Below are 25264 nucleotides of genomic sequence, written 5' to 3' on the forward strand. Positions count from 1 at the left end.
GAGGGAATGAACGTACAGTTCAGTCTACATAACAACAGTGGTCATTATAGGAACTCAAAACAGAGCAATGGGATAACTGGCTGCTAATAGTTCCTAACATTTACAAACTCTTACCCTGTGGGCAGCCATGTAAGGATCTTCTGCTACTCTAGTACTATATCTTTACCCAAAGTTGATGTCTCTTTGCTATATATCTTTACCCAAAGTTGATGTCTCTTTACTATATATCTTTACCCAAAGTTGATGTGTCTTTACTATATATATCTTTACCCAAAGTTGATGTCTCTTTACTATAATATATATATATATATATATATATATATTATCTCTTGTAGTCTCTTACCATTTGAACAGACACACCATGTCATGGATCTTCCTCCAGTTCTCTCCAAAGTCCTCTGACAGCCAGAGCTCGTTCTGTAAAGGGGTTAAAAGGTATTAAAAATACATCAATTGGTCCTCCCGAGTGGCGCAGCGGTCTAAGGCAATGCATCGCAGTGCATGAGGCGTCACTACAGACCAGGGTTTGATCCCAGGGTGTCACAACCGGCCGTGATCGGGAGGCTGAATGCAGAATGTGCCTGGGGTTGTTCCGAACAGAATGTGCCTGGGGTTGTTCCGAACAGAATGTGCCTGGAGTTGTTCCGAACAGAATGTGCCTGGAGTTGTTCCGAACAGAATGTGCCTGGAGTTGTTCCGAACAGAATGTGCCTGGAGTTGTTCCGAACAGAATGTGCCTGGAGTTGTTCCGAACAGAATGTGCCTGGAGTTGTTCCGAACAGAATGTGCCTGGAGTTGTTCCGAACAGAATGTGCCTGGAGTTGTTCCGAACAGAATGTGCCTGGAGTTGTTCCGAACAGAATGTGCCTGGAGTTGTTCCGAACAGAATGTGCCTGGAGTTGTTCCGAACAGAATGTGCCTGGAGTTGTTCCGAACAGAATGTGCCTGGAGTTGTTCCGAACAGAATGTGCCTGGAGTTGTTCCGAACAGAATGTACCTGGGGTTGTTCTGAACAGAATGTGCCTGGTTTTTTTATTTTACCTTTATTTAACTAGGCAAGTCAGTTAAGAACAAATTCTTATTTTCAATGACGGCCTAGGAACAGTGGGTTAACTGCCTGTTCAGGGGCAGAACGACAGATTTGTACCTTGTCAGCTCGGGGGTTTGAACTTGCAACCTTCCGGTTACTAGTCCAACATTCTAACCACTAGGAACAGAATGTGCCTGGGGTTGTTCCGAACAGAATGTGCCTGGGGTTGTTCCGAACAGAATGTGCCTGGGGTTGTTCCGAACAGAATGTGCCTGGGGTTGTTCCGAACAGAATGTGCCTGGGGTTGTTCCGAACAGAATGTGCCTGGGGTTTATTGTGAAGAACATTTGCAGTGAAAACACACCTGAATGCATAACCTCTTTTCTATGTGCATCAACATTACGGTCTATTTTGTTCTGAATTACCCTGTAAAAAGCCTAACACTGTAAGATCATATTTTACAACTTATCCAAATCATGGCAATAGATCAAGCTTTCATATCATGACAACTTGTCCCAGATTGAGATTTATTAAAAAAAAGGGACCATTTTTGGATTGCGTAAACAACAACAGTAATTGTGTGCTGGCTGGGAAGCAGGGCTGTGTTCCAAACAAAACAAAGACAAGTGTGCTTGCTCTAGTTCCTCAACGGGCACAGCTAGGAGAGCGCCAAAAAGTACCTAATAGTTGAAGACTTGAATTTGCTTAGGAACTGTGCACACTTTGGAGAGGTGTGTGGAGAGGGCTAACAGGAGAGCCCTCTCACTGAAACCCTGGTCTTATGCTGCACCTTATATAGAAACATTTGTGGTCACACGCACATTCTGTTCAGTTGGAGACTTTTATCTCCCTCACTAACTTCAAACATATGCTATCTGAGCAACTAACTGATCGCTGCAGTAGTCATAGTCTATTGTTAAATAGCCCACCCAATTTACCTACCTCATCCCCATACTGTTTATATTGATTTACTTTTCTGCTCTTTCGCACACCAGTATCTCTACCTGTACATGACCATCTGATCATTTATCACTCCAGTGTTAATCTGCTAAATTGTAATTATTCGCCTACCTCCTCATGCCTTTTGCACACAATGTATATAGACTCTTTTTTTTCTCTACTGTGTTATTGACTTGTTAATTGTTTACTCCATGTGTAACGCTGTGTTGTCTGTTCACACTGCTATGCTTTATCTTGGCCAGGTCGCAGTTGTAAATGAGAACTTGTTCTCAACTAGCCTACCTGGTTAAATAAAGGTGTTCTCAACTAGCCTACCTGGTAAAATAAAGGTGTTCTCAACTAGCCTACCTGGTTAAATAAAGGTGTTCTCAACTAGCCTACCTGGTTAAATAAAGGTGTTCTCAACTAGCCTACCTGGTAAAATAAAGGTGAAATTTAAAAAAAAAAACATCCTTATGTTGCACCTACCCCACATTATCCAGACATTCTTATCATGCTAATGAATGCATTCAGACAATTTTCAGATTTCTATATCAACAAATGCAGTAAAAAGTACAGTAAATGTAAAATCCTCCCCAAATATAAAGTGTAATGTTTGTATTCAGTCTTGAGTCAGGTGAACTGTTGTGTCCTCAACTTTTCCCATGATCTCCAAACTGTTCCCATGATCTCCAAACTGTTCCCATGATCTCCAAACTGTTCCCATGATCTCCAAACTGTTCCCATGATCTCCAAACTGTTCCCATGATCTCCAAACTGTTCCCATGATCTCCAAACTGTTCCCATTCACTTGCTACCACGCTCATGTATATGTTTCTCATATTTCTTCTGTAAAAAAAACATTTCAATATAGCTCTAAAATAAAGTGATTTAGACAGAGAGGATCGGAACAGCTCCTATCAACCCTGAGAGGTAAATGATGAGGCTGACTAGACCACTGGTGTTGTAAAAGTACTGATGATGTGTGTCGATGGGTCTGGGTTTTAGGATAAGTAAGAACACTTTGTAGTACTCCTCACCCTCCACATGCCCCCTGACCCCCCCGACCCCTGACCCCCCCCCCAGACTCACAGTGTTGCTGGTAACCAGGAGAACGTTGGCATCTCTGGGGTTGTATGTGATCTGCATCAGGGGGTTGAAGGGAAGGTCCTGCTGCTCAAAGCTGTTCCCAAAGTCTCTGGAGATAAAGATACGAGATCCCAGGCTGCCAGACACATCACCTGTCAGGATCACCTGAGAGGAGCAGAACAGGCAAACCAAATGATGATATGTCCCATTGAACTCATAGAACTATTGTGAACATTGAACAGTGGTCTACAACATCACATGTCTTTTGATACATTAGGGAGATATAACATATTATGAGCTTTGATACGTGACAGTAAAGGTTTATACATGCTAAGAAAAAAAACAAAGTTATACCTGCAGTCTTTCAGTAAAGTGTTGCCATTATTTTCAGAAGCGTTTATTCTAGAACATGCCATTAACACATAAGATAGTTCACAGGTTCTAAAAAGGAATCTTACCTTCCCAGAGTTCTCTGGTCCGATGGCGATCCCAAACTCTGTCCTGATGAAAGTGTTGTTGATGAGGTTTGTGACATCCTGGAACGACTTCCCATAGTTCTCACTGAGGAAGCAAACTTAAATATTCAACAACTCAAATAATATCTGGCTATATTTTTACCACAGAAAATCTTTGACACAACTGGTGATGAATCAGTCTGTTCTTACCTTCGATAGAGTTTAGACTGGGCGAATCTCAACATGAAGAATGGAACCTGGAATGTTGTCAAAGCCAGGATGACCTGTACAGAAAAAGTCTAGCTTTAGGACTAGTATAGAGCGCCCGTGAGGACTGGTATAGAGCGCCCGTAAGGACTGGTATAGAGCGCCCGTAAGGACTAGTATAGAGCGCCCGTGAGGACTGGTATAGAGCGCCCGTGAGGACTGGTATAGAGCGCCCGTGAGGACTGGTATAGAGCACCCGTGAGGACTGGTATAGAGCGCCCGTAAGGACTGGTATAGCGCGCCCGTAAGGACTGGTATAGAGCGCCCGTAAGGACTGGTATAGAGCGCCCGTGAGGACTGGTATAGAGCGCCCGTGACGACTGGTATAGAGCGCCCGTGACGACTGGTATAGAGCGCCCGTGAGGACTGGTATAGAGCGCCCGTAAGGACTGGTATAGAGCGCCCGTGAGGACTGGTATAGAGCGCCCGTGAAGACTGGTATAGAGCGCCCGTGAGGACTGGTATAGAGCGCCCGTGAGGACTGGTATAGAGCGCCCGTGAGGACTGGTATAGAGCGCCCGTGAGGACTGGTATAGAGCGCCCGTAAGGATAATTATATTATACTTATATTCCATCTATAAGTTTGAGAGCCCGGTTTGACATAACGATAATTATAGTTATATCGGTCGGTACGTAACAGTGACAGAATGGAACATAGTAGAACTCACCCCGGTGGCGTCTCCAACCCAGGCCAGTGACACGGACCCACTCAGGTCATTGAAGGAATACTGAGAGGAAAAGAGAGAAAAGCAGACATGTTCTGGTTATTGTTCACAGACTGATATCCATCACAACATCATGTATAAGAGGCAAGAAGTCACATTACTCACGCAGTGTGTGAGTCATCCAGAAATGGTTTAATTCATACATGATCTTTAATATTAGCAGCAGTGGATCTGATAATGTAGGCCTCATATAGTAATAAAAGATAATGCAATAAATTAATTCCCCTAATCTGATTTTAAAGTGTCCACATACAAGTAGCTCCAGTAGAATGTGTTCACCCAGCCGTGAACCTAATGCTGTACCATACCTCTCCCTCTCCCTCCCTAATGCTGTACCATACCTCTCCCTCCCTAATGCTGTACCATACCTCTCCCTCCCTAATGCTGTACCATACCTCCCCCTCCCTAATGCTGTACCATACCTCTCCCTCCCTAATGCTGTACCATACCTCTCCCTCCCCCTCCCTAATGCTGTACCATACCTCTCCCTCTCCCTCCCTAATGCTGTACCATACCTCCCCCTCCCTAATGCTGTACCATACCTCTCCCTCTATAATGCTGTACCATACCTCTCCCTCTATAATGCTGTACCATACCTCTCCCTCTATAATGCTGTACCATACCTCTCCCTCCCTAATGCTGTACCATACCTCTCCCTCTCCCTCTCTAATGCTGTACCATACCTCTCCCTCCCTAATGCTGTACCATACCTCTCCCTCTCTAATGCTGTACCATACCTCTCTAATGCTGTACCATACCTCTCCCTCTCCCTCCCTAATGCTGTACCATACCTCTCCCTCCCTAATGCTGTACCATACCTCTCCCTCTCCCTCCCTAATGCTGTACCATACCTTTCCCTCTACCTCCCTAATGCTGTACCATACCTCTCCCTCCCTAATGCTGTACCATACCTCTCCCTCTCTAATGCTGTACCATACCTCTCCCTCTCCCTCCCAATGCTGTACCATACCTCTCCCTCCCTAATGCTGTACCATACCTCTCCCTCCCTAATGCTGTACCATACCTCTCCCTCTCCCTCCCTAATGCTGTACCATACCTCTCCCTCTCCCTACCTAATGCTGTACCATACCTCTCCCTCCCTAATGCTGTACCATACCTCTCCCTCTCCCTCCCTAATGCTGTACCATACCTCTCCCTCTCCCTCCCTAATGCTGTACCATACCTCTCCCTCTCCCTCTCTAATGCTGTACCATACCCCTCCCTCTCCCTCCCTAATGCTGTACCATACCCCTCCCTCTCCCTCCCTAATGCTGTACCATACCTCTCCCTCTCCCTCCCTAATGCTGTACCATACCTCTCCCTCTCCCTCCCTAATGCTGTAACCATACCTCTCCTCTCCCTCCCTAATGCTGTACCATACCTCTCCCTCTCCCTCCCTAATGCTGTACCATACCTCTCCCTCTCCCTCCCTAATGCTGTACCATACCTCTCCCTCTCCAATGCTGTACCATACCTCTCCCTCTCCCTCCCTAATGCTGTACCATACCTCTCCCAACCTAATGCTGTACCATACCTCTCCCTCTTCCAACCTAATGCTGTACCATACCTCTCCCTACCTAATGCTGTACCATACCTCTCCCTCTCCCTCCGTAATGCTGTACCATACCTCTCCCTCTCCCTCCGTAATGCTGTACCATACCTCTCCCTCTCTAATGCTGTACCATACCTCTCCCTCTCCCTCCCTAATGCTGGTACCATACCTCTCCCAACCTAATGCTGTACCATACCTCTCCCTCCCTAATGCTGTACCATACCTCTCCCTACCTAATGCTGTACCATACCTCTCCCTCTCCCTCCGTAATGCTGTACCATACCTCTCCCTCTCCCTCCGTAATGCTGTACCATACCTCTCCCTCCCTAATGCCTGTACCATACCTCTCCCTCCCTAATGCTGTACCATACCTCTCACTCTCTAATGCTGTACCATACCTCTCCCTCTCCCTCCCTAATGCTGTACCATACCTCTCCCTCTCCCTCCCTAATGCTGTACCATACCTCTCACTCTCTAATGCTGTACCATACCTCTCCCTCTCCCTCCCTAATGCTGTACCATACCTCTCCCTCTCCCTCCCTAATGCTGTACCATACCTCTCCCTCCCTAATGCTGTACCATACCTCTCCCTCCCTAATGCTGTACCATACCTCTCCCTCTCCCTCCCTAATGCTGTACCATACCTCTCCCTCTCCCTCCCTAATGCTGTACCATACCTCTCCCTCCCTAATGCTGTACCATACCTCTCCCTCCCTAATGCTGTACCATACCTCTCCCTCTCCCAACCTAATGCTGTAACCATACCTCTCCCTCTCCCAACCTAATGCTGTACCATACCTCTCCCTCTATAATGCTGTACCATACCTCTCCCTCTCCCTCCCTAATGCTGTACCATACCTCTCCCTCTCCCTCCCTAATGCTGTACCATACCTCTCCCTCTCCAATGCTGTACCATACCTCTCCCTCTCTAATGCTGTACCATACCTCTCCCTCTCTAATGCTGTACCATACCTCTCCCTCTCTAATGCTGTACCATACCTCTCCCTCTCCCTCTCTAATGCTGTACCATACCTCTCCCTCTCTAATGCTGTACCATACCTCTCCCTCTCCCTCCCTAATGCTGTACCATACCTCTCCCTCTCCCTCCCTAATGCTGTACCATACCTCTCCCTCCCTAATGCTGTACCATTACCTCTCCCTCTCCCTCTCTAATGCTGTACCATACCTCTCCCTCTCCCAACCTAATGCTGTACCATACCTCTCCCTCTCTAATGCTGTACCATACCTCTCCCTCTCCCTCCCTAATGCTGTACCATACCTCTCCCTCTCCCTCCCTAATGCTGTACCATACCTCTCCCTCTCCCAACCTAATGCTGTACCATACCTTTCCCTCTCCCTCTCTAATGCTGTACCATACCTCTCCCTCTCCCAACCTAATGCTGTACCATACCTCTCCCTCTCCCAACCTAATGCTGTACCATACCTCTCCCTCTCCCTCTCTAATGCTGTACCATACCTCTCCCTCTCCCTCCCTAATGCTGTACCATACCTCTCCCTCTCCCTCTCTAATGCTGTACCATACCTCTCCCTCTCCCAACCTAATGCTGTACCATACCTCTCCCTCTCCCTCCCTAATGCTGTACCTCTCCCTCTCCCTCTCTAATGCTGTACCATACCTTTCCCTCCCTAATGCTGTACCATACCTCTCCCTCCCTAATGCTGTACCATACCTCTCCCTCTCCCTCCCTAATGCTGTACCATACCTCTCCCTACCTAATGCTGTACCATACCTCTCCCTCTCCCTCCCTAATGCTGTACCATACCTCTCCCTCTCCCTCCCTAATGCTGTACCATACCTCTCCCTCCCTAATGCTGTACCATACCTCTCCCTCTCCCTCCCGAATGCTGTACCATACCCCTCCCTCTCCCTCCCTAATGCTGTACCATACCTCTCCCTCTCCCTCCCTAATGCTGTACCATACCTCTCCCTCTCCCTCCCTAATGCTGTACCATACCTCTCCCTCTCCCTCCCTAATGCTGTACCATACCTCTCCCTCTCTAATGCTGTACCATACCTCTCCCTCTCTAATGCTGTACCATACCTCTCCCTCTCTAATGCTGTACCATACCTCTCCCTCTCCCTCCCTAATGCTGTACCATACCTCTCCCAACCTAATGCTGTACCATACCTCTCCCTCTTCCAACCTAATGCTGTACCATACCTCTCCCACTCCCTCCGTAATGCTGTACCATACCTCTCCCTCTCCCTCCGTAATGCTGTACCATACCTCTCCCTCTCCCTCCCTAATGCTGTACCATACCTCTCCCTCTCCCAACCTAATGCTGTACCATACCTCTCCCAACCTAATGCTGTACCATACCTCTCCCTCCCTAATGCTGTACCATACCTCTCCCTCTCCCTCCGTAATGCTGTACCATACCTCTCCCTCTCCCTCCGTAATGCTGTACCATACCTCTCCCTCTCCCTCTCTAATGCTGTACCATACCTCTCCCTCTCTAATGCTGTACCATACCTCTCCCAACCTAATGCTGTACCATACCTCTCCCTCCCTAATGCTGTACCATACCTCTCCCTCTCCCTCCCTAATGCTGTACCATACCTCTCCCTCTCCCTCCCTAATGCTGTACCATACCTCTCCCTCTCCCTCCCTAATGCTGTACCATACCTCTCCCTCCCTAATGCTGTACCATACCTCTCCCTCCCTAATGCTGTACCATACCTCTCCCTCTCTAATGCTGTACCATACCTCTCCCTCTCCCTCCCTAATGCTGTACCATACCTCTCCCTCTCCCTCCCTAATGCTGTACCATACCTCTCCCTCTCCCTCTCTAATGCTGTACCATACCTCTCCCTCTCCCAACCTAATGCTGTACCATACCTCTCCCTCTCCCAACCTAATGCTGTACCATACCTCTCCCTCTCCCTCTCTAATGCTGTACCATACCTCTCCCTCTCCCTCCCTAATGCTGTACCATACCTCTCCCTCTCCAATGCTGTACCATACCTCTCCCTCTCTAATGCTGTACCATACCTCTCCCTCTCCCTCTCTAATGCTGTACCATACCTCTCCCTCTCCCTCCCTAATGCTGTACCTCTCCCTCTCCCTCTCTAATGCTGTACCATACCTTTCCCTCCCTAATGCTGTACCATACCTCTCCCTCCCTAATGCTGTACCATACCTCTCCCTCTCCCTCCCTAATGCTGTACCATACCTCTCCCTACCTAATGCTGTACCATACCTCTCCCTCTCCCTCCCTAATGCTGTACCATACCTCTCCCTCTCCCTCCCTAATGCTGTACCATACCTCTCCCTCCCTAATGCTGTACCATACCTCTCCCTCTCCCTCCCGAATGCTGTACCATACCTCTCCCTCTCCCTCTCTAATGCTGTACCATACCCCTCCCTCTCCCTCCCTAATGCTGTACCATACCCCTCCCTCTCCCTCCCTAATGCTGTACCATACCTCTCCCTCTCCCTCCCTAATGCTGTACCATACCTCTCCCTCTCCCTCCCGAATGCTGTACCATACCTCTCCCTCTCCCTCTCTAATGCTGTACCATACCCCTCCCTCTCCCTCCCTAATGCTGTACCATACCCCTCCCTCTCCCTCCCTAATGCTGTACCATACCTCTCCCTCTCCCTCCCTAATGCTGTACCATACCTCTCCCTCTCCCTCCCTAATGCTGTACCATACCTCTCCCTCTCCCTCCCTAATGCTGTACCATACCTCTCCCTCTCTAATGCTGTACCATACCTCTCCCTCTCTAATGCTGTACCATACCTCTCCCTCTCCCTCCCTAATGCTGTACCATACCTCTCCCAACCTAATGCTGTACCATACCTCTCCCTCTTCCAACCTAATGCTGTACCATACCTCTCCCTCTCCCTCCGTAATGCTGTACCATACCTCTCCCTCTCCCTCCGTAATGCTGTACCATACCTCTCCCTCTCCCTCCCTAATGCTGTACCATACCTCTCCCTCTCCCAACCTAATGCTGTACCATACCTCTCCCTCCCTAATGCTGTACCATACCTCTCCCTCCCTAATGCTGTACCATACCTCTCCCTACCTAATGCTGTACCATACCTCTCCCTACCTAATGCTGTACCATACCTCTCCCTCTCCCTCCGTAATGCTGTACCATACCTCTCCCTCTCCCTCCGTAATGCTGTACCATACCTCTCCCTCTCCCTCTCTAATGCTGTACCATACCTCTCCCTCTCTAATGCTGTACCATACCTCTCCCAACCTAATGCTGTACCATACCTCTCCCTCCCTAATGCTGTACCATACCTCTCCCTCCCTAATGCTGTACCATACCTCTCCCTCTCCCTCCCTAATGCTGTACCATACCTCTCCCTCCCTAATGCTGTACCATACCTCTCCCTCTCCCTCCCTAATGCTGTACCATACCTCTCCCTCTCCCTCCCTAATGCTGTACCATACCTCTCCCTCCCTAATGCTGTACCATACCTCTCCCTCCCTAATGCTGTACCATACCTCTCCCTCCCTAATGCTGTACCATACCTCTCCCTCTCTAATGCTGTACCATACCTCTCCCTCTCCCTCCCTAATGCTGTACCATACCTCTCCCTCTCCCTCCCTAATGCTGTACCATACCTCTCCCTCCCTAATGCTGTACCATACCTCTCCCTCTCTAATGCTGTACCATACCTCTCCCTCTCCCTCCCTAATGCTGTACCATACCTCTCCCTCTCCCTCCCTAATGCTGTACCATACCTCTCCCTCTCCCAACCTAATGCTGTACCATACCTCTCCCAACCTAATGCTGTACCATACCTCTCCCTCTCCAATGCTGTACCATACCTCTCCCAACCTAATGCTGTACCATACCTCTCCCTCTCCCTCCCTAATGCTGTACCATACCTCTCCCTCTCCCTCCCTAATGCTGTACCATTACCTCTCCCTCTCCCTCTCTAATGCTGTACCATACCTCTCCCAACCTAATGCTGTACCATACCTCTCCCAACCTAATGCTGTACCATACCTCTCCCTCTCCCTCCCTAATGCTGTACCATTACCTCTCCCTCTCCCTCTCTAATGCTGTACCATACCTCTCCCTCCCTAATGCTGTACCATACCTCTCCCTCTCCAATGCTGTACCATACCTCTCCCTCTCCCTCCCTAATGCTGTACCATACCTCTCCCTCTCCCAACCTAATGCTGTACCATACCTCTCCCTCTCCCTCTCCAATGCTGTACCATACCTCTCCCTCTCCCAACCTAATGCTGTACCATACCTCTCCCTCTCCCTCCCTAATGCTGTACCATACCTCTCCCTCTCCCTCCCTAATGCTGTACCATACCTCTCCCTCTCCCAACCTAATGCTGTACCATACCTCTCCCTCTCTAATGCTGTACCATACCTCTCCCTCTCCCAACCTAATGCTGTACCATACCTCTCCCTCTCCCAACCTAATGCTGTACCATACCTCTCCCTCCCTAATGCTGTACCATACCTCTCCCTCTCCCTCCCTAATGCTGTACCATACCTCTCCCTCTCCCTCCCTAATGCTGTACCATACCTCTCCCTCCCTAATGCTGTACCATACCTCTCCCTCTCCCAACCTAATGCTGTACCATACCTCTCCCTCTCCCAACCTAATGCTGTACCATACCTCTCCCTCTCCCAACCTAATGCTGTACCATACCTCTCCCTCTCCCAACCTAATGCTGTACCATACCTCTCCCTCTCCCTCTCTAATGCTGTACCATACCTCTCCCTCCCTAATGCTGTACCATACCTCTCCCTCCCTAATGCTGTACCATACCTCTCCCTCTCCCTCCCTAATGCTGTACCATACCTCTCCCTCTCCAATGCTGTACCATACCTCTCCCTCTCCCTCCCTAATGCTGTACCATACCTCTCCCTCTCCCTCCCTAATGCTGTACCATACCTCTCCCTCTCCCTCCCTAATGCTGTACCATACCTCTCCCTCTCCCTCCCTAATGCTGTACCATACCTCTCCCTCTCCCTCCCTAATGCTGTACCATACCTCTCCCTCTCCCTCCCTAATGCTGTACCATACCTCTCCCTCTAAGTATTACAAAACATCTAATGTAGACAGTGAAGTGTTACAGTCCCCTTAATCCTTAGCCTGCCGACCAGTAGCATAGGCGTCTTACCCTTAATGTTCTCACAGGCTGAGGCTGCACTAGTACAACCAGTCTCAAACTGTCAATCAACTGTGAAACCTTCTGGAAAAATAAGGGACAAACCTGGATATCATTAGGTCCAATACGTCTGCCTAAAGAGTTCATCAAGACAGTGTCCTCACTGGCGGAAGCAGCGCCAACATACATTTCCCAACTGTCAATCCCACCCCACGGCAGGGTAACCTAGTGGTTAGAGCGTTGGACTAGTAACCGGAAGGTTGCAAGTTCAAACCCCCGAGCTGACAAGGTACAAATCTGTTGTTCTGCCCCTGAACAGGCAGTTAACCCACTGTTCCTAGGCCGTCATTTAAAGTAAGAATTTGTTCTTAATAACTGACTTGCCTAGTTAAAAAATGTCATGAAGTCTTCAATAACAGTTAATGGGTGGGACGATGTCATACAACATTTAAAACTAAGTGACATAAATGACATTGATTGAAATACTTTCCATTTTGTCCTGTACACACACAAGCATGTTGGTCCTGCTGGCCTGAATAACCCACTTAAAAAAATATTTAAAAAACTCTCAATCTCATCAAGGCTCAGTTGGTAGAGCATGGTGTTTGTAACACCAGGGTTGTGGGTTCAATTCCCACGAGGGACCAGTATGAACATGTATTTTATTGAACCTTTATTTAACTAGGCAAGTCAGTTAAGAACAAATTCATATTATTTGCACCGACGGCCATAAAGGAAAAAAGGCCTCCTGCAGAGACGGGGGCCTGGGATTAAAATACAATATACTACATAAAGAGAGACGACACAACACTCCATAAAGAGAGACAACACAACACTCCATAAAGAGAGACGACACAACACTCCATAAAGAGAGACGACACAACACTCCATAAAGAGAGACGACACAACACTCCATAAAGAGAGACAACACAACATAAGAGACAACACAACATAAAGAGAGACAACACAACATAAAGAGACAACACTACATAAAGAGACAACACTACATAAAGAGAGACAACACAACACTACATAAAGAGAGACAACACAACACTACATAAAGAGAGACAACACAACACTCCATAAAGAGAGACAACACAACACTCCATAAAGAGAGACAACACAACACTCCATAAAGAGAGACGACACAACACTACATAAAGAGAGAACACTCCATAAAGAGAGAACACTCCATAAAGAGAGATAACACAACACTCCATAAAGAGAGACGACACAACACTACATAGAGAGACAACACAACACTACATAAAGAGAGACAACACAACACTACATAAAGAGAGACCTAAGACAACATAAAGAGAGACGACACAACACTACATAACATAAAGAGAGACAACACAACACTACATAAAGAGAGACCTAAGACAACATAAAGAGAGACGACACAACACTACACAACATAAAGAGAGACAACACTACACAAAGAGAGACAACACTACACAAAGAGAGACAACACTACACTACACAAAGAGAGACAACACAACACTACACAAAGAGAGACAACACAACACTACACAAAGAGAGACAACACAACACTACATAAAGAGAGACAACACTACACAAAGAGAGACAACACAACACTACACAAAGAGAGACAACACAACACTACACAAAGAGAGACAACACAACACTACACAAAGAGAGACAACACAACACTACACAAAGAGAGACAACACTACACAAAGAGAGACAACACTACACAAAGAGACAACACAACACTACACAAGAGACAACACAACACTACATAAAGAGAGAGCTAAGACAACACTACATAAAGACACAACACTACATAAAGAGGGACAACACTACACAAAGAGAGACAACACTACACTACACAAAGAGAGACAACACAACACTACACAAAGAGAGACAACACAACACTACACAAAGAGAGACAACACAACACTACACAAAGAGAGACAACACAACACTACATAAAGAGAGACAACACTACACAAAGAGAGACAACACAACACTACACAAAGAGAGACAACACAACACTACACAAAGAGAGACAACACAACACTACACAAAGAGAGACAACACTACACAAAGAGAGACAACACAACACAAAGAGAGACAACACTACACAAAGAGAGACAACACAACACTACACAAAGAGAGACCTAAGACAACACTACATAAAGAGACAACACTACATAAAGAGAGACAACACAACATAAAGAGAGACAACACTACATAAAGAGAGACCACACAACACTACATAAAGAGAGACAACACAACACTACATAAAGAGACAACACAACACTACACAAAGAGAGACCTAAGACAACACTACACAAAGAGAGACCTAAGACAACACTACACAAAGAGAGACCTAAGACAACACTACACAAAGAGAGACCTAAGACAACACTACACAAAGAGACACCCAAGACAACACTACATAAAGAGAGACCACACAACACTACATAAAGAGAGACAACACTACATAAAGAGAGACAATACAACACTACACAAAGAGAGACCTAAGACAACACTACATAAAGAGACAACACTACATAAAGAGACAACACTACATAAATTTATTTAACTAGGCAAGTCAGTTAAGAACAAATTCATATTATTTGCACCGACGGCCATAAAGGAAAAAAGGCCTCCTGCAGAGACGGGGGCCTGGGATTAAAATACAATATACTACATAAAGAGAGACGACACAACACTCCATAAAGAGAGACAACACAACACTCCATAAAGAGAGACGACACAACACTCCATAAAGAGAGACGACACAACACTCCATAAAGAGAGACGACACAACACTCCATAAAGAGAGACAACACAACATAAGAGACAACACAACATAAAGAGAGACAACACAACATAAAGAGACAACACTACATAAAGAGACAACACTACATAAAGAGAGACAACACAACACTACATAAAGAGAGACAACACAACACTACATAAAGAGAGACAACACAACACTCCATAAAGAGAGACAACACAACACTCCATAAAGAGAGACAACACAACACTCCATAAAGAGAGACGACACAACACTACATAAAGAGAGAACACTCCATAAAGAGAGAACACTCCATAAAGAGAGATAACACAACACTCCATAAAGAGAGACGACACAACACTACATAAAGAGAGACAACACAACACTACATAAAGAGAGACAACACAACACTACATAAAGAGAGACAACACAACACTACATAAAGAGAGACCTAAGACAACATAAAGAGAGACGACACAACACTACATAACATAAAGAGAGACAACACAACACTACATAAAGAGAGACCTAAGACAACATAAAGAGAGACGACACAACACTACACAACATAAAGAGAGACAACACTACACAAAGAGAGACAACACTACACAAAGAGAGACAACACTACACTACACAAAGAGAGACAACACAACACTACACAAAGAGAGACAACACAACACTACACAAAGAGAGACAACACAACACTACATAAAGAGAGACAACACTACACAAAGAGAGACAACACAACACTACACAAAGAGAGACAACACAACACTACACAAAGAGAGACAACACAACACTACACAAAGAGAGACAACACAACACTACACAAAGAGAGACAACACAACACTACACAAAGAGAGACAACACTACACAAAGAGAGACAACACTACACAAAGAGACAACACAACACTACACAAGAGACAACACAACACTACATAAAGAGAGAGCTAAGACAACACTACATAAAGACACAACACTACATAAAGAGGGACAACACTACACAAAGAGAGACAACACTACACTACACAAAGAGAGACAACACAACACTACACAAAGAGAGACAACACAACACTACACAAAGAGAGACAACACAACACTACACAAAGAGAGACAACACAACACTACATAAAGAGAGACAACACTACACAAAGAGAGACAACACAACACTACACAAAGAGAGACAACACAACACTACACAAAGAGAGACAACACAACACTACACAAAGAGAGACAACACTACACAAAGAGAGACAACACAACACAAAGAGAGACAACACTACACAAAGAGAGACAACACAACACTACACAAAGAGAGACCTAAGACAACACTACATAAAGAGACAACACGACATAAAGAGAGACAACACAACATAAAGAGAGACAACACTACATAAAGAGAGACCACACAACACTACATAAAGAGAGACAACACAACACTACATAAAGAGACAACACAACACTACACAAAGAGAGACCTAAGACAACACTACACAAAGAGAGACCTAAGACAACACTACACAAAGAGAGACCTAAGACAACACTACACAAAGAGAGACCTAAGACAACACTACACAAAGAGACACCCAAGACAACACTACATAAAGAGAGACCACACAACACTACATAAAGAGAGACAACACTACATAAAGAGAGACAATACAACACTACACATAGAGAGACCTAAGACAACACTACATAAAGAGACAACACTACATAAAGAGACAACACTACATAAAGAGACAACACTACATAAAGAGACAACACTACATAAAGAGACAACACTACATAAAGAGAGACCTAAGACAACACAACATAAGAGACAACACTACATAAAGAGAGACCTAAGACAACACTACATAAAGAGAGACAACATAAAGAGAGACCTAAGACAACACAACATAAAGAGAGACAACACTACATAAAGAGAGACAACACAACACTACACAAAGAGAGACCTAAGACAACACTACACAAAGAGACACCCAAGACAACACTACATAAAGAGACAACACTACATAAAGAGAGACCACACAACACTACATAAAGAGAGACAACACTACATAAAGAGAGACAATACAACACTACACAAAGAGAGACCTAAGACAACACTACATAAAGAGAGACCTAAGACAACACTACATAAAGAGACAACACTACATAAAGAGACAACACTACATAAAGAGAGACCTAAGACAACACAACATAAGAGACAACACTACATAAAGAGAGACCTAAGACAACACTACATAAAGAGAGACAACATAAAGAGACAACACTACACTACATAAAGAGAGACAACACTACACTACATAAAGAGAGACAACACTACACTACATAAGAGACAACACTACATAAAGAGAGACAATACAACACTACAAAGAGAGACCTAAGACAACACTACATAAAGAGACAACACTACATAAAGAGAGACCTAAGACAACACTACATAAAGAGACAACACTACACAAAGAGAGACAACACAACACAAAGAGAGACAACACAACACAAAGAGAGACAACACTACACAAAGAGAGACAACACAACACTACACAAAGAGAGACCTAAGACAACACTACATAAAGAGACAACACTACATAAAGAGAGACAACACTACATAAAGAGAGACCACACAACACTACACAAAGAGAGACCTAAGACAACACTACACAAAGAGAGACCTAAGACAACACTACATAAAGAGACACCCAAGACAACACTACATAAAGAGACAACACTACATAAAGAGAGACCACACAACACTACATAAAGAGAGACCACACAACACTACACAAAGAGAGACAATACAACACTACACAAAGAGAGACCTAAGACAACACTACATAAAGAGAGACCTAAGACAACACTACATAAAGAGACAACACTACATAAAGAGACAACACTACATAAAGAGAGACCTAAGACAACACAACATAAAGAGAGACAACACAACACTACACAAAGAGAGACAACACAACATAGAGACCTAAGACAACACTACATAAAGAAAGACCTAAGACAACACAACACAAATAGAGACCTAAGACAACACAACACAAAGAGAGACCTAAGACAACACAACAAAGAGAGACAACACAACACTACACAAAGAGACAACACAACACTACACAAAGAGAGACAACACAACATTACATAAAGAGAGACCTAAGACAACACTACACAACATAAAGAGAGACAACACAACACTACATAAAGAGAGACAACACTACATAAAGAGAGACCTAAGAAAACATAACAACACAGCATGGTAGCAACACATGTATGCACTCTGAGCAAGAATGTCTGTTAAGTTTGTGTAAATGTAAGCGGCTACTCTACTCATCCATAGATTAGGCCCAGACTGCGGTCAGTAGCCCTGTACTGGTTTGGAACAGAACCGACACCTAAAACAGTCCTACAGCTGGGTCTAGAAACCAGACCCGGGTTCAAATACATCTGGAACAGAACCGACACCTAAAACCTACCATGTTGTTGTCATGTTGTGTTGCTACCATGTTGTTGTCGTGTTGCTACCATGTTGTTGTCATGTTGCTACCATGTTGTTGTCATGTTGTGTTGCTACCATGTTGTTGTCATGTTGTGTTGCTACCATGTTGTTGTCATGTTGTGTTGCTACCATGTTGTTGTCATGTTGTGTTGCTACCATGTTGTTGTCATGTTGTGTTGCTACCATGTTGTTGTCATGTTGTGTTGCTACCATGTTGTTGTCATGTTGTGTTGCTACCATGTTGTTGTCATGTTGTGTTGCTACCATGTTGTTGTCATGTTGTGTTGCTACCATGTTGTTGTCATGTTGTGTTGCTACCATGTTGTTGTCATGTTGTGTTGCTACCATGTTGTTGTCATGTTGTGTTGCTACCATGTTGTTGTCATGTTGTGTTGCTACTATGCTGTGTTTTCATGTGCTGCCATGCTGCTGTTGTCTTACTGTAGGTCTTTACGTTGTGTTTTGGTGTCTTGTCGTGACGTGTGTTATGCCCTACATTTTTAATCCCAGTCCCCGTCCACGCAAGGAGGCCTTTTACCTTCTGGTAGGCCATCATTGTAAAATAAGAATTTGTTCTTAATTGACTTGCCTAGTTAAAAAATTTTTTTATCTAAATAAATAAATAAATGAAGACATGTTAGCTACTTATCATTATAAAACTAAGGACAAAACTCAAAGCTCATTATTATTTTTTAAATAAAATAATCTCTCCAGTTTTATATTTGACGAGGTTGAAGAACTTTACTGTGGTCCTGTGTAGCTCAGTTTGTAGAGCATTGGCTCTTGCAATGTCAGGGTTGTGGGATTGAGTCCCACAAGGGGGACCAGTATGAATGAAAATGCTTGCAAATCACTACTGCTCTGGATAAGAGCACCTACTAAATAATCTTAGTCAGATATGACTGAGCATGTGCAAAATGGCTCAAATTCAACATTTTTGTGATGATCTACACGTACCCTAGGACCTACCTGGCCATAACCCAATGTATAATGTCGGGTAGCAGAGCTCTACTGTACGGTACCCAAACATCAGTATATTGGACACAGGGGAGAACTGCCCCTCTCATTGAATCCAGAAAGCAGGATCACCATTATAGTGAATCGGTAATTGACGACATTTGTATAAATACCTTTTTTTCTAAGATAATCAATCATGGAACGAGTACTTGCTTCTATTACACAAGATGTCCTGATTATTATGATCATTTTTTATAAACACACAGAAGAAGTTAAGGATAATTTAGTTACTCCCGGCAGCCTTCAGTACCCAGGTTGGCCTTCAACTAGAGATCCTCAATGAGAGGGGGGGGGGGGGGGGGGGGGCAAACACTGAGCTAGTCTTCAACGTCACTTCCTGGACTAGCTCAAAACTGGGCATGTTATGTCTTGAAAATATTCTCCACGAGATGCCATCTTTGTTGGTAAAAATCTACTTCCTTGATTTCAAATGCGCCATTGAGTCATAGGAATGAATGGTGTGACGTCAATGGGATTTTCCATTTATATACTGAACAAAAATATAAAACGCAATATGCAAAGTGTTGGTCCCATGTTTCATTAGCTTATCCCTCTCAAATGTACACCTCGTGCTGCAGACAATAAAAGGCCGCTATAATGTGTAGTTTTGTCATTGCAAAGCTGTCAAGGCAAAGGGTGGCTACTGAAGAATCTCAATTCTAAAATATATTTTGATTTGTTTACACTTTTTGGGTTACTACATATAGTAACCGTCTTCACGGTTATTCTACAAAATATAGAAAATTGGGGGGAAAAAAAATAATTAAAAAAAATAGGTCAAAGAAAAATATTTTAATTCAACCACAGACGATATTTTTGGGGGGATTAAGTTATCAGAAGCACATACAGGTTTCTGCCAAAACTAAGGAGAAGCCACAAAGTGTCTTAAATGGGTGTTGTGATGCCACAAGCTGTCTGAACAGCATCAATGCACCTTGGCATAGATTTATTTTCCTCTTTTTACACAGTTACATTACAGCCTTATTCTAAAATTGATTCAATTGTTTTTCCCTCCCCCCCACATTAATCTACACTCAATACCCCATAATGACATCACAATACCCCATAATGACATCACAATACCCCATAATGACATCACAATACCCCATAATGACAAGGCAAAAACAAGTTGACATTTTTGCAAATGTACTACAAATAAAAAAACAGAAATTTCACATTTACTTATTAAGTATTCAGACCCTTTATTTATTTCACCTTTTATTTAACCAGGTAGGCTAGTTGAGAACAAGTTCTCATTTACAACTACGACCTGGCCAAGATAAAGCAAAGCAGTGCAACACATACAACACAGAGTTACACATGGAATAAATAATCATACAGTCAATAATACAGTATAAAAAGTATATATACAGGGTGTGCAAATGAGGTATGGGAGTAAATAGGCCATGGTGGTGAAGTAATTACAATCTAGCAATTAAACACTGGAGTGATAGATGTGCAGAAGATTAATGTGCAAGTAGAGATGCTGGGGTGCAAAGGAGCAAGATACATAAATAAATACAGTATGGGGATGAGGTAGATTGGATGGGCTACTTACAGATGGGCTATGTACAGGTGCAGTGATCTGTGAGCTGCTCTGACAGCTGGTGCTTAAAGTTAGTGAGGGAGACATGAGTCTCCAGCTTCAGTGATTTTTGCAGTTCGTTCCAGTCATTGGCTGCAGAGAACTGGAAGGTACTCCGTACTTTCTTGAAGCACCTTTGGCACCGATTACAGCCTCGAGTCTTCTTGGGTATGACACGACAAGCTTGGCACACCTGTACTTGGGGAGTTTCTCATTCTTCTCTGCAGATCCTCTCAAGCTCTGTCAGGTTGGATGGGGAATGTCGCTGCACAGCGATTTTCAGGTCTCTCCAGAGATGTTAGATCGGGTTCAAGCCCGGGCTCTGGCTGGGCCACTCAAGGACATACAGAGACTTGCCCCGATGCCACTTCTGTGTTGTGTTGGCTGTGTGCTTAGGGTCGTTGTCCTGTTGGAAGGTGAACCGTCGCCCCAGCCTGAGAGCTCTGGAGCAAGTTTTCATCAAGGATCTCATGGTCTGAGAGTCTTTAGGTGCCTTTTAGAAACTCCATGTGTCAATACTGGTGAGTTGCTTCTGTCTGGCCACTCTACCATAAAGGCCTAATTGGTGGAGTGCTGCAGAGATGGTTGTCCTTCTGGAAAGTTCTCCCATCTCCACAGAGGAACTCTGGAGCTCTGTCAGAGTGACCATCGTATTCTTGGTCACCTCCCTGACCAAGGCCCTTCTCCCCCGCTTGCACAGTTTGGCTGGGTGACCAGCTCTAGGAAGAGTCTTGGTGGTTCCAAACTTGTTCCATTTAAGAATGATGGAGGCCACTGTGTTCTTGGGGACCTTCAATGCTGCAGAAATGTTTTGGTACCCTTCCCCAGATCTGTGCTTTGACACAATCCTGTCTCAGAACTCTACAGACAATACCTTTGACCTCATGGCTTGGTTTTTGCCTTTCCAAATCATGTCCAATCAATTGAATTTACCACAAGTGGACCCTGCTAAAGGAAAATCCCCATGTGGAAGTCCTAAAAACACCTCTGCTAAACTGTAGTAGTCTATGCCACATGGCAACATATAATATGGTTATATTATAAAAGGGTATTTTTCTCCAACAGTAAATTTGCATCGAATTGCATCTTGGTGCACAGATTTGTTTACAGAAAACCTGTGTCAGAGGTGGTGACTCTTTTCCCTCAGGTCCTGGCGTGCCATTCGGGGTCTTTAGTCCTCCTCCTCTGACGCATGTTGAGCTGGCTGATGTAATTATCATGACATCATACACAGTCAGACATAGGAGGAACGTATTATTTAGAAGGACATATTATAAATAAAAAAGGTACTAATTCCAACTAAATGTTTATACTAAATGCAATTTGTTGCTACTTGCTACAAGGACATCAAGAACTTGACATACACAAATTCTTAGCAGGAACTACGAACTAACTCAACGAGTTGTCTGTGGGTATGCTGTTTGTTTGCGGAGTAGAATGCGGATGCATTGGGTAGGACGTTGTTAAGCTGGTCGATCTGTCCAGTGTTGACACAGCCGGATAGTAAGATAACCCTGCCTCCAAAAGATATCTGGTGATCCTAAATTACACTATGTCCTTAGTTAGAGCACAGTGGTTGAGGACAACATCATTAAGAAAGACAGTCAGTCAAATGTATTTATAAAGTCCTTCTTACATCAGCTGATGTCACACAAAGCGCTGTAAAGAAACCCAGCTTAAAACCCCAAACAGCAAGCAATGCAGATGTTGAAGCACGTTGGCTAGGAAAAACTCCCTAGAAAGGCCAGAACCTAGGAAGAAACCTAGAGAGGAACCAGGCTATGAGTGGCAAGAACTTCATAATATACTCCCAATTTTAAAATCACTTCTGCCTACAGTATAGGCCTACTGCATAGTCTAAATGTTAAGAATGTATAGTCAAGAACATATGGGTCTAGCCCATGATGCCGCTGTTCTACAGTATAGTCTAAATGTTAAGAATGTGCTCTCAAATGCAGAAACACTTTGCATGTGTGTATCTTGTAACCTAATTGCCAAACAACTGCACGCACGCACACATTTCCCTTACAAAGAAACACCTCCTCTATACACACAGGCAATAGAACTTCATGAAAAACCAGATTGCCTTTTTAAAACCACCCATAGGCCTCCAGACACACGGAGGCAGATCACGAACACTAAGAAGTCAGGACAGGCCTAGTCAGAAGTATAGGTAGCAGAATTCTATAAGTCACCTAAATTGCCAAACAAACACTAGGTTTCACCTGTTCTCTTATTGTAAAATAATGCTAATTTCCCCCTCTGTACACACTGGAGCAGAAAAATGAAAAGTTAGGCCAGGCCTAGTATGAAGGACAGCAGCATCATCATTCCTAGGAGGAAATATAGGTCAGACTCCTAACCACTAGAGAACAGGTGAGAGTCACATACAGCAGGGTCTGAAATTATTGACACCCTTTGATAAAGATAAGCAAATAATGACTGTATAAAATAAACAATTCAAATGCTAAGCTATTGTATGCTCAAATCAATGTGGAAATTATATTATTTTATACTAATACAATTTCTCTGAGAAATATATTTTGTTTAACAAGTAAAAAGGTAGAGGTCCAAATTATTGACAAGGTTAAAGATTCTTATAAATAAAGTAGTCAAAAGTTTAGTATTTGATCCCATATTCCTAGCACGCAATTACTACATCAAGATTAGGACTCTACAAATTCGTCTAAACACTTCTACATTAATGTGGATGCTACCATTATTAAGGAAAAATAGTGACTCCAAAAAAATGTCACGATACATTATTACCATTCATTGCTAAGCAAGCACAAATTTCTGAAACACAACCAAAACAAAACTGCAAATGCATCCAACAAGTTTGTAGATTCACAAGCTTGATGTCACCATTGAGCGCTAGAAATACGGGGCCAAAGTACTACACTTTGGACTACTTTATTACAGAAGAATCTTTAGGGGTGTCAATACATTTGACCCCTACCTTTTGGAGAGAAAAACAAAACTGACTTGTTAAACAATACCTCTTTCTCTGAGCAATTTAATTAGTATAAAATAACAATTTCCCCAAAGATTTGAGCATACAATAGCTCAGTATTTTAATTATAAATTTGACACATTATTGTTCATCAAGGGTGTCAATATTTTCGGGACCCCCCTCTAAGTATGTGTGTACATACACTACACTAGACTAGACTGACTAGATACACCATTAGAATTTATCATTGTATACCTATACCTACTGTATTACAACTGTATTACAGACTAACTGGATGCGAAACTCACTAAAGATTAAACTTGATAAATGACTTACAGGTACCCTTAAACAATTAGCTACAGAGATGCTAAACTGAATATTAACCCGTAATCCTGCTCTGTATGGGGTTGAAGTAATCTTTAAATACAGTAGCCTACTTGTGTCAGTATCAACTGGCTTGACTACAATTGAGTGAGCTGTGAATCATGACAGATTGGTCTCATGCAAGAAGCTGGCGAATAGATCATGTGTGGTTAGTTGCATGTTAACGGTTTTAAAAAAAAATCAGCTGTACTGTTAAAACCCAAGTCATTTTCTTATTGTGAAGATAATTGTCCAGGTAACGTGCCACCTGCAGAACATTAGCCTATTATATCGGTGAGAAGAGAAGTCAAACCGGACCTGCAGGGTTAACTTACGGTGTGGGTGTTGTTAGTCAACTTGGTGTCGAATCCCTGGAGACTTTTACAGTCCCCTTGATCAGCGCTTCTCCTGCTCCGAATGTGTTCGGATGATTCAGAGTCAAACTGGAATAATTCTACATCTGCAGATCTCTTTTCGATATTCAAACTAGGATCTTTCACAAATGCATACTGTCCGTTATCTAGTCCTTCTTTAAAATCATAAGCGGACGTCAAATGCTGGAATAAAAAAAGTAAAACACAGTGCGTTAGAATTCCCATACTCACTGTGCGCACAAAAAAAACTTGCGACTTTTTTTATTGTGGGCTTTATTTTGTTATTCTAGTAATCCTGACTATAAATTGACGGTCGCTCCTGTTCGAACACGGCTACCGATGACATCAACAAAAAAACAGTAGCCCTGACAGCGAATGGTAGCCTACTGCGGCTCTGTATCCTCTCCACCGACCGGTCATAAACTCCGTTTCTAAAAACAAATCAGGCGCATTAATTTGCCGAGATGCATTACGTCCAATTGTCCACCGTGCAACTGCTTGGCCAGAAATTGTG

The 25264-nt window shown here is 44.0% G+C and overlaps 1 protein-coding gene across 1 annotated transcript in view; it reads right to left on the bottom strand.

The window, feature by feature from the left end:
• LOC109884909 (sortilin) overlaps positions 1 to 25264 on the bottom strand; it is a 47194-nt gene extending 21930 nt beyond the window's left edge. The window contains exons 1-6 of the mRNA XM_031794761.1: positions 24712 to 25264; positions 4449 to 4508; positions 3724 to 3797; positions 3517 to 3619; positions 3062 to 3223; positions 344 to 417 (exon numbers count right to left, since the gene is read on the bottom strand). Of these exons, the coding sequence (XP_031650621.1) occupies positions 344 to 417; positions 3062 to 3223; positions 3517 to 3619; positions 3724 to 3797; positions 4449 to 4508; positions 24712 to 24975 (737 nt within the window). The 5' untranslated portion in view covers positions 24976 to 25264. The remainder of the gene's footprint in view (positions 1 to 343; positions 418 to 3061; positions 3224 to 3516; positions 3620 to 3723; positions 3798 to 4448; positions 4509 to 24711) is intronic.

Source organism: Oncorhynchus kisutch, linkage group LG17 (genome assembly GCF_002021735.2).
Source record: "Oncorhynchus kisutch isolate 150728-3 linkage group LG17, Okis_V2, whole genome shotgun sequence".
NCBI classification, from domain to species: domain Eukaryota; kingdom Metazoa; phylum Chordata; class Actinopteri; order Salmoniformes; family Salmonidae; genus Oncorhynchus; species Oncorhynchus kisutch.